The sequence below is a fragment of the Maylandia zebra genome, linkage group LG16, assembly GCF_041146795.1.
Source record: "Maylandia zebra isolate NMK-2024a linkage group LG16, Mzebra_GT3a, whole genome shotgun sequence".
NCBI lineage: Eukaryota > Metazoa > Chordata > Actinopteri > Cichliformes > Cichlidae > Maylandia > Maylandia zebra.
In genome coordinates this window covers 26451611-26463065 of record NC_135182.1, presented here as the reverse complement: position 1 = coordinate 26463065, position 11455 = coordinate 26451611, and the positions used below count along the sequence as shown (strand labels likewise).

General features: G+C 45.1%; 1 protein-coding gene across 1 annotated transcript; it reads left to right on the top strand.

The window, feature by feature from the left end:
* Nucleotides 1-6149: 6149 nt before the first annotated feature.
* LOC101480013 (olfactory receptor 6N1-like) lies at nt 6150-7091 on the top strand. The gene has a single exon (XM_004555619.3). It carries the CDS (start codon nt 6150-6152, stop codon nt 7089-7091), a length of 942 nt encoding a protein of 313 aa, XP_004555676.1.
* The last annotated feature ends 4364 nt before the right edge of the window (nt 7092-11455 follow it).

The window sequence follows — 11455 nt, the reverse complement described above, 5'->3', positions numbered from 1 at the left end:
AGAGGTTCAGACAGGAGGAGAGAGAGCACGGGGAAAAACACAGACATAACGGGCTGGGGAAACATGAAACAACCACAGAGGGAGACGAGGGCTCATAAATACACAGAGGGGCACACAGGGGGTAAGAGTCACGAAGGGAAAACACATAAGGAACAACGTAACAGATCAACCCAGGAAGCATGGCCTAAATAAAGAACAAAATACAAAAATACATGAAAACTAAGAATGCTGGGCCCACATGGCCCAGGACCATGACACCACCCCCCCCCCTAAAGGGCTGGCTCCCGACAGCCCAAACCCGAGAAACAAAACACAAGCGAAACAGAAAACACCCCACCCAGGGCGGGAGGCGGGGGACCAGGACGGAGGGAACAAAACGAACCAAAAACAAGGAGCACGAGAACAAAACTGAGTCCACAAATACACAAAAGAGTCCAGAACAGGAAGGTGAATGTCCGAAGAGGCCCGAAGGCCAACCCGAGAGGCGACAACACAAAAGTCCAGTCCAACCGTTCCGGAGGCCGGCCGCGCGCAAGGCAGCGGCGGCGGCTCTCCAGTGTCAGGCGTACTGGCCGAGGCCCGGTGGGCACAGGACCGGCCGAGGCGGGACCAGGCGAAGCACCGGCCGAGGCTGCAGCAGACGAAGACTCTGAGGCTGCAGCAGACGAAGCACAGGCCGGACCAGGCGTAGCAGAAGGTGGCTGGATGGGCTCCTCGGGCCCTCCAGCAGACGAGGCGTGAGGCCGGACGGGCTCCTCGGGCCCTCCAGCCGAGACAGGAGGCCGAACGGGCCCCTCGGGCCCTCCAGCCGAGACAGGAGGCCGAACGGGCCCCCCGGACCCTCCAGCCGAGACAGGAGGCCGAACGGGCCCCCCGGACCCTCCAGCCGAGACAGGAGGCTGAACGGGCCCCCCGGACCCTCCAGCCGACGTGGCACGAGGCTGGTGCGGTTCTCCAGAACTCCCAGCTGACGAGGAAGGTTGCTGAACGGGCCCCTCGGACCCTCCAGCGGAGACAGGAGGCTGAACGGGCCCCTCGGACCCTCCAGCTGACGTGGCATGAGGCTGGTGCGGTTCTCCAGAACCCCCAGCTGACGAGGAAGGTTGCTGAACGGGCCCCTCGGACCCTCCAGCGGAGACAGAAGGCTGAACGGGCCCCTTGGACCCTCCAGCTGACGTGGCATGAGGCTGGTGCGGTTCTCCAGAACCCCCAGCTGACGAGGAAGGTTGCTGAACGGGCCCCTCGGACCCTCCAGCGGAGACAGGAGGCTGAACGGGCCCCTCGGACCCTCCAGCTGACGAGGTAGGTGGTGGCGTGGGAGCCGCGGAGTCCTGGATGAGCTCATCCGAGCTCCCAGCAGGAGCTGATGCAGAGCCAGAGAGACTTGAGACCCCTGGCTGAATGTTAAGCTGACCAGCGGACCGTACTGCTATCGGGGACTGGGCTACAGGAGCTACTGGGGCCTGCGCTACAGGCGGCACGGGAGCTACTGGGGCCTGCGCTACAGGCGGCACGGGAGCTACTGGGGCCTGCGCTACAGGCGGCACGGGAGACTGAACTGAGGGTGGCTGCGAGGGAGCTAACTGAACTGAGGGTGGCTGCGAGGGAGCTAACTGAACTGAGGGTGGCTGCGAGGGGGCTAACTGAACTGAGGGTGGCTGCGAGGGGGCTAACTGAACTGAGGGTGGCTGCGAGGGGGCTAACTGAGCTGTGAAGGGCTGCGGACCCTGGTGGCTCCGAGGGCCCCCGAGAGCCAGGCGTGTTCCCCGAAAGATGTGCTGACAATCGGGGGTAGGCCACGGCTTTCCCCGGAGCTCCTCCTCTACGTGGGTGCAAGCTGCTTGCTGCTGCTCACAGAGACCGGACTCCATGATTTCCTTAGTAGGTCTTTCTAAACAACTAAACACTGTACTGTCGGTCTCCGAACACGATTCAGTCATAGTGTCCGGCCCCGGCAAATCAATGCTCATCTCACTCTGCTTCATAGAGGGGACGTGAGGCACGAAAACGCAGTCACTCACCGGAGTTAATGCGGTGCCACGGCGGCGCCGGCGCCGCCCCCTTCTGGTAGCTGGCGCGATGGGCGCTGATGGCACCAATGCAGGGGGTGATGTAGCGGCGATCTCCCGGTCGTCCGCCCACATCCTTGCCAGAAATGAGGCAGGCGAAGTAAAGTCTAAGCGGATTGGAGACGGCGAGCGGCTGGTAGGCTGTGCAGCAGGTGAGAGGTCCTCCTCCGGGATGAGCCAGGGCTTCCACCGGAGCTCGTCCTCCCGATAAGCCCGTAACACCTGCTGCCGCTCTTCCTCGCCAAAGTCTATGGCCTCCGTCGTCTCCGTGTGCCACGCCGTGCGGCCAGACCGCGGTGAAGACGCGGAAGCCGACGGGGCGCGAGCGGAGGGTGTGTCGGTGGCGAGCCTCACCGTTCCAACCGCAACTGCTTCCGGCTCCTGAGACAGCGGCGATGACACCCGTTCACGGGACGGAGGTGTGGGTGCTGAGGCGGCATTCAGGACCCTCTGGGCCAGCGCACGGGCACGAAGCTCCTCCTTAAGGGGGCCCAGGGAGTCAAACGCCTCGACGAGGTGGGGGAGCTGTCGCAACCGTGGCTCCCGCAACAAAACGGCGTCCACGGCCGCCAATCCTGTGGAAACCACACTTGGATCCGCGCATCCGATGATGCGATCCATAATGCGGCAGAGCCGGTTCAGCTCCTCCCCTACCTCCTCTGAAATGTCCGCTGAGTCCGACATGGTCGTGTCGTCCTGGAGGTCCGCGGAGGGGTTGTGAACTGCTGGGTCCATGTTGTGTTCGCGTTCTTCTGTCATGTTTCGGCTGTGTGGCAGGCAGGATGAGGACCCAATCGCAAAACTCACACACACGGGGATGAACTCAAAAACACAGCTTTATTGCTGGCCACGAGAAACAATACAAAACTAAACTGGGAAAAACTAACATAAAGCTCACCAAGGAACACAGGGGAATCACACACAGCATGAGGGAGAACGCGACACCGAACAGAGGGAGACTCAGACAGAAATACACAGAGGGTAAACGAGGAAAGTGGGCACACACGGGGAACACACGTGACACTGATAATCATAACGAGACAGGGCGGGGTGAACTGAACATGACATGTACAGGCACAGAGGTTCAGACAGGAGGAGAGAGAGCACGGGGAAAAACACAGACATAACGGGCTGGGGAAACATGAAACAACCACAGAGGGAGACGAGGGCTCATAAATACACAGAGGGGCACACAGGGGGTAAGAGTCACGAAGGGAAAACACATAAGGAACAACGTAACAGATCAACCCAGGAAGCATGGCCTAAATAAAGAACAAAATACAAAAATACATGAAAACTAAGAATGCTGGGCCCACATGGCCCAGGACCATGACAAGATCAAGGTGGCACAGAGGGAAGTTAGCCAATTATCAGAGTTGCAGAAAGCTGTGATGAAAAAGGTACAGAAAGCTGCCCATACCTGAGGTTTTGGAAACTGCAAAGCAAAAACTCACAGCCAGCCTTGGCCAGTATATATGTATGTGTGTATGTGTGTGTGTGTGTACACACACATACACACACACACACACACACACACACACACACACACACAGGGGCAAAAAAGTATTTAGTCAGCCACCTAAAATGATGACAGAGGTCAGTAATTTGCACCAGAGGTACACTTCAACTGTGAGAGACAGAATGTGAAAAAAAATCCATGAATTCACATGGTAGGATTTATAAAGAATTTATTCGTAAATTAGGGTGGAAAATAAGTATTTGGTCACCTCAAACAAGGAAAATCTCTGGCTCTCACAGACCTGTAACGTCTTCTGTAAGAAGCTTTTCTGTCCCCCACTCGTTACCTGTATGAATGGCACCTGTTTGAACTCATCATCTGTATAAAAGACACCTGTCCACAGCCTCAAACAGTCAGACTCCAAACTCACCAAAGAGCTTTCGAAGGACACCAGGAAAAGTATTGTAGACCTGCACCAGACTGGGAAGAGTGAATCTACAATAGGCAAGCAGCTTGGTGTGAAAAAACCAACTGTGGGAGCAATCATCAGAAAATGGAAGACATACAAGACCACTGATAATCTCCCTCGATCTGGGGCTCCACGCAAGATCTCATCCCGTGGGGTCAAAATGATCATGAGAACGGTGAGCAAAGATCCCAGAACCACACGGGGGGGACCTGGTGAATGACCTGCAGAGAGCTGGGACCAAAGTAACAAAGGTCACCATCAGTAACACACTACAACGGCAGGGAATCAAATCCCGCAGTGCCAGACGTGTTCCGCTGCTGAAGCCAGTGCATGTCCAGGCCCGTCTGAAGTTTGCCAGAGAGCACATGGATGATACAGCAGAGGATTGGGAGAATGTCATGTGGTCAGATGAAACCAAAGTAGAACTTTTTGGTATAAACTCAACTCGTCGTGTTTGGAGGAAGAAGAATACTGAGTTGCATCCCAAGAACACCATACCTACTGTGAAGCATGGGGGTGGAAACATCATGCTATGGGGCTGTTTTTCTGCCAAGGGGACAGGACGACTGATCCGTGTTAAGGACAGAATGAATGGGGCCATGTATCGTGAGATTTTGAGCCAAAACCTCCTTCCATCAGTGAGAACTTTGAAGATGAAACGAGGCTGGGTCTTCCAACATGACAATGATCCAAAACACACCGCCCGGGCAACAAAGGAGTGGCTCTGTAAGAAGCATTTGAAAGTCCTGGAGTGGCCTAGCCAGTCTCCAGACCTCAACCCCATAGAAAATCTGTGGCGGGAGTTGAAAGTCCGTGTTGCTCGGCGACAGCCCCAAAACATCACTGCTCTCGAGAAGATCTGCATGGAGGAATGGGCCAAAATACCAGCTACTGTGTGTGCAAACCTGGTAAAGACCTATAGTAAACGTTTGACCTCTGTTATTGCCAACAAAGGTTATGTTACAAAGTATTGAGTTGTATTTTTGTTATTGACCAAATACTTATTTTCCACCCTGATTTACGAATAAATTCTTTACAAATCCTACCATGTGGATTCATGGATTTTTTTTTCACATTCTGTCTCTCACAGTTGAAGTGTACCTCTGGTGCAAATTACTGACCTCTGTCATCATTTTAGGTGGGGGAACTTGCACAATCGGTGGCTGACTAAATACTTTTTTGCCCCACTGTACGTGCTGTTCGGCGTCCTGCATTTGAGTCCTGTCACATTTTGAAGCGGCCTCGGCCGTGACAGGGGCTGCATTTCAGTCAGTGGTGATGGGGCTCTTGCCCATTCCCTCTTGGAATTAGGAATCTAGAAAAGTATCAGAGGATTTTGATCCCAAATACACGGTCAATGTAGTAAAAGCATACATGGATAGAAAAACAAACAAACAATGAAATCAGTCATGGACTGGGCCTAATAATTATTGAAGTGTTGTGGGATCATCTTCACAGAAAACAGAACAAAAGACAGCTAACATCCAAAGAAGAGCTTTGAATGTCTATCAAGAAGCCTGGAGAAGTATTCCTGCTACTACTTTGAATACTTTAAAAAATACTTAGCTCAGACTGTGTTGAAGAATAAATGTGATCATAAAACAGAGCTCGTTAGAATTTTCTGAACAAAATCTAAAGAAATGAGGGGGTTACTCTAGACTAGTACTGCAACTGGTCCTTAATCATTTGTCATAGGAACACTTTTCAAACAACAATGCGACAACTTTGTTTAAAAATGAATGTATCTAATTTATCAAACTGTTGTTTGGTTTCCTTGTGCAATAAGGTTACAGTAATAATAAAATGACACAAAAAATTTTTCTAAAAGAGACTTTTTTTCTCAATAAATGTTCATTTTCTTTCTTAGAGAAAATCGTTAAGTTGGACCCTGCAAAAATATTGTGGACTAAAAACATGATGAGCTTGTTTTTTATTTCATCATGGTAGAAAAGATAGATATAGAAATATAGAATTCCTAAAATATATTAAATTCAAACATTTGAACTGTCAGCAAATCACACGGCAGCAATGTAGAAGGAGGAGTCTTCTCCAACATCCTGCCTTAAATTTTGTAGCTTTCTAAAGCAAGTGCACTTACAGTAAAGGTGCCAATATTATAGTTAATGATGTTTTTACATATCAAGATAGCAAAATGAATACGTCTAGTATAGTTGTGTTTTCTCTGACTGGTTTCAGTGCAACTGTGAACTACAGAGTCACACTTTTCTCTCTCACTTTGCTGTGTTATTTTCTCATTTTGATGGTAAACATAGCTCTTATTTTAACTATAATATCAGATCAAAACCTACATGAACCCATGTATATATTTTTGTGTTCCTTGTGTATTAATGGACTTTATGGGACTGCTGGGTTTTTTCCCAGATTTGCCTTTGATCTGTTGTCTGACACACATCTAATCTCATATGTTGGATGCCTTTTGCAAGTGTTTGTTATATATTCAAATGCAAAGGTTGACTACTCTACTTTAGTCCTAATGGCTTATGACAGATATTTGGCCATATGTAGACCACTGGAGTATCACTCTGTAATGTCTGTACGAAGGACTGTGGTGTTAGTCACTCTGTCCTGGCTTGTTCCTCTCTGCTTTGAGACTCTCGTCATAAGCTTAACGTCAACACTTAAATTATGTGGCTCCAACATAAACAAGCTTTACTGTGAGAACTGGTCAATTGTCAAACTTGCTTGTGGTTCAACAAAAGTGAATGACATTGTCGGGCTGATTTTCATCACCTTTTATTGTTGTCATGTTGTCTGCATTGCATGTTCATATGTGCAGCTTGTTAATGTAGCTTTAAAATCTCGAGCAGGTAGGAAAAAGTTCACACAGACTTGTGCGCCACATTTATTTTGTCTGCTGAATGTCACGACTGCTTTGCTTTTTGATCTCATGTTCTCGAGGTATGGATCAGCATCTCTGCCACAGCATTTAAAGAACTTCATGGCCATTGAATTCCTCATCATCCCTCCTATTTTAAATCCAGTTTGTTACGGTTGGGTCCTGACTAAAATTCGAAGGCGAATGATATTTTTGTGTAGGCTAGCATATCAAAGATTCGGTGTAAAAAGCCAATAGTATTAAAAGATTGACACTGATATTCAGATAAAAAAGGAAAGTATGATACATGTTACTAGTATGATAACATTTAACGATGGATGAATGATTGATTTGATTAATGGCCACATAATGTCTCATGTTTCCATTTCATTATAATTAGAGTTCTAAAAGTTCAGTATGGAGTTATGTGATGTAAAAGTATCAAATGTAAATTTATGTAAAGCCATGTCTTATTTTTAGCTATGATTTGAGCATTGTGATGAGAGACAGATGCTTAATTTCTTGGATTCTGGTGAATTCTTAAGCACTACTTTATTATGTGTCAATGTAAAGTACAATATGCACATAATTATTCTTATTTTTATCTAAAAGTAAAGCAATTATTCTCAACTTTTCTCATTTAATATAATTCCTGCAGAGTCAGAACACATACACACATTCTGTTTGGACACGAAAGGTGTGACAAGTTGATTCCGTTTGATATCGGGGGGAGGATAACCTGCCTAAATGTGCATGTGTCATCTATTCATGAATTCATTTATTAAATGCTGGACATTAGCTCACATGTGCATCAGCAACATTTGTTCAAAAGATATCTGTCTGTGTACAAAGAATCAAGCACATCTCAGCTACCGTACTTTCTCAGCTACAGTCACACTGTAAAAAACTGTGGCTGGAGACAGTGACACAACCAAAACAATGTACAAATAGTTTGTAATGTCTCCACTTTTTAAGTGGTCGGCTTGAACAGTCGTAACAATAGGGACCAGGTCCGAAACCAATACCGGTCAGTTTCCGTCTTTAAAGCACTTTGATGAATAAAGGCGGTGATAAAATGAGGATTAAACAGCAAAAACAGAGTCTGCTATTGGTTTCACATTTAACATATCAAGATGGCATTTGTGATAAAGATATAATATGTTGCCTTTCTTGAAAATCCGTTGCTAACTGCATCAGATATGTAGTACTATAGGGCCGGACTCACAATGTTGGACAACACAGAATTCACACATCACACAACTCTTTTGGACACAACAGGGTCAAATCTAAACAAGGACCATTTATAATTTGTAGATTTATAACCAAACAGATGCAAATAGTTTATTTTAGCTTTCTACTGACAACAGCATGAATCTGTCACTGAAAGGGCATGGGTAATGTAGTCACAAAAAAGGCAGATTACAGTACTTTTGCTTTTTCTCAGTCTCTCTGAATCTCAGGTGGAGGTTTGCAGGAGAAAAATTGCCGAGTAATAATCAAGCTCCCTCGTGCTCCTGAAAACGGCTCATGTGCTCCTTCTGCTAATGTTGCTTTTCTCTCTGCCTTGAAGTCACCTTGGTAGTTATCTGAAGACTTCCTAACATGTTCAGTACCTTAAGAATCTCCTGGATTCATGGAACATTCCTAACATTGCAACCTCCCCACTGCTGCCTTCATGTAAAATTTGGATGCAGCTTCTGGGTCTGAATAGTTAAGTGCTTTAAATCTGCATTATTTTTAATAATGGCCACCAGGAGGTGATACCTGTGGTTGCAAAAAGACATTTACATGCATGTGGGGAAAAAAGCTCCTCAGACTTGACTCTAAACACTTCCCTGCTTAGCTTAGAGTCTTAGTCATTGATTTTTGGGTCATGTTGAATAAAATTAAATAAACTTTGTATATCCCCTGTTTCAGAAAGAAGGGATATTTGGGCTATTCTCAGTCAGAGTCAGGCCTGTTCCTATCTTATCACATCTGGTTTCAAAACCAAGGTAGTGATTGGACTGGTGATGGGGGAAATGTTAATCCCAAGGCTTTAAAATGGGACTGACGAATGGTAAATGTTAGCTGTATCCATCTTTTATTCTGCTTGTTGACACTGGTATTTTAAAATTTTAAAATTTTAAATTTTCTTCATAACTAAAAAATGTTTTCATGTAGCCATTTTGTCACATCTCATTAGTGCTTTCTAAGTAAATTGCAGCCAGTTTTAGTTAGAGATGGCACGATACCACTTTTTTATGTCCGATACCGATACCGATATCATGAATTTGGATATCTGCCGATACCGATATGAATCCGATATAGTGTTTTTTAATCAACAAAACTGTTTTTTTTTAAATATCTTGCTGCATTTTGTATAAGTTCATACTCAAGTTTAAAACAACAACTACACTAAAGCTATTCTGTTATACCTGTATGCAAAAAAAAAAAAATTTCATAGTTCAGCAATACTGATCAATCTAATAAACTTAAACCTACACCATCCTCCCTATTCTGGTATTTTAAAGAGTACTTAGCGTAAATATTAAGCAACCTAACTAATAGGGTTCCAACTCCCAGCAACAACAAAAATAAATAAATAAAAAATAGGGAACCACCCCTCACGCTCCACCTCATGATGCTTAATCAACGTAATCAACCTTAATTTGATGCAGTGTGAAAAAAAAAAAGCACAGAAATCAATTATTTTTCAAGAAATATTAAATAGATTCAACATCTTTCTTCAACAAAATTGCAGACTGCACAGATGGTACCTTCCCAAAGGAAAAAGTACTATAGCTTACTAGGGTATATATATTAGACTTAATAGTCACTATATACAGTAATTGACTTCTATTCATTTTACATCAAATTAAAACTTTGGGTGTAAGATTCGGATAATTATTTATTAAAAGCTAGACATTTTAAATGAGAATAAGAAAGAAAAGTATGTCTTTGTGCCCCCTTTTCCCTGTTAATGCCCTATCGGCCCCCCTGGCTAAACTTTGCTAGATCCACCCCTGCACAGTTACCAGCCGTCAGCTACGTAGAAAAAGATCCTCGAGTAGAAAGTAATAATAAATAAATTCTAACAACAGCTGATCAAGCTTAAACGTGCTGCTGTTGTTCAGCCGCTGGTTTCCTCTTTCTGGTGCAAAGTGGGCCAAAAACAAACCAGAGAGACGGACTCGTGACAGAAAAGCCGATCAGCTGATCATTAAGCAGTTTCATGATTGAAGTAGCAGCCAGAAGAGGCAGTCGCTCCATATATCGTTTGGTAAGCTTAACGCAGGAATGCTTTACAAACATTCAGAGATGGACTTACACACTTGCTTTACTTCTCTCGGGGATAACTTTGTCTGAGATGAAATGCCGGGTTGCTAGCGAAGCTCCACATGCTATCCAGACCACCGACAGGTCCCGCATGCCACAGCCGCTCTATCACGTGATGCATACTGCTCCGACGTGCTAACGTTCTGAGGTGAGTTACGGCGTGTTGCAAGTTTTGTGAGGTGCTTTCGTGATATTTAATGGATCGGATTACATTTTTTATTTTTCTCCGATATCCGATCCAGTAATTTAGGTCAGTATCGGACCGATACCGATACGTAATATCGGATCGGTCCATCTCTAGTTTTAGTACAGTGGGAGTGAACGCTGGTCTGTAGGTAGGCCCTAGTGTGGCGGTAGCTGGTGAAATGAAACTGTACTCCTAAGGTTGTCTATTTAATGTTTTTTCTCTTTGCTGGTCTCAACGTTTCGCTCATATAATACACAAAACCTATTTAAAAGATTAATTTGTTATATTGTATTCAGTGGTAACGACTAGGTTATGTATTTGAGGCCATTATTCTTTGACAATGGGACTGTGTGTGCAGTCTAAGTCCATTGCAACTAACATGGTGGTAAGTAGACAAGTAGAGGCTGCCCACCTAGTCAGAAGTTGTTTTTTGTGTTGATTTCGCAATAACTCAATAAAATCCTAAATATCTACATTTTTGTTGCTCTTTAGTTTCTTTATCAGGGAAACCTCACCTGTCCTTTCTTTGATTTTTGGCCCAGTTTATTCTGTACTAGAGAAAGGTTACATGAGACTGGGATGCATTTTTTTCATTCCTCCATTAAGGAGATATTTCTCCATTAAATACTATTACCTCTCTCTTGCTTCCTCAAAGGAAAACACTTTAAGGTCTTGTAATTAGTCAGTGACAAACATTTGTCTATTTCAGTGTTACTGGCTGTTTACAAGCTGAGAATATTTTCATTTATGAAATAAACTCTAGTAAACATTATTTTTGACTGTTATTTTCAGTAGAGATGATTCTTGTACACACTGTCCTGAGGTTTATTTCAATAAAAATAAATTTACAAATAAGAAAATATTTTTATTTGTTCCTTGGTGTTAATATTACTGGACTTGTAGCAGAGAGTTTGGCCCACAGCTACATCAGCCTGGAGACTGCTGCTCCCTAAGCATCACACACACTTAATGTCCTGGGGATAAAAGAGTGCCCTGGACTAATGGTCATTAGTCCAGTAATCATCATGTTTACTTGATAATCTTTTATTATATTATTATTGTCTGTTAGTAATAGCATGCTAATCACGTTTGCAGGGAGTTGTCTCAAAAGAAAGGT

Bases quoted from the DNA above. Each gene is read 5' to 3' on its own strand.
- LOC101480013 (XM_004555619.3), top strand. From the start codon at position 6,150: ATGAATACGTCTAGTATAGTTGTGTTTTCTCTGACTGGTTTCAGTGCA.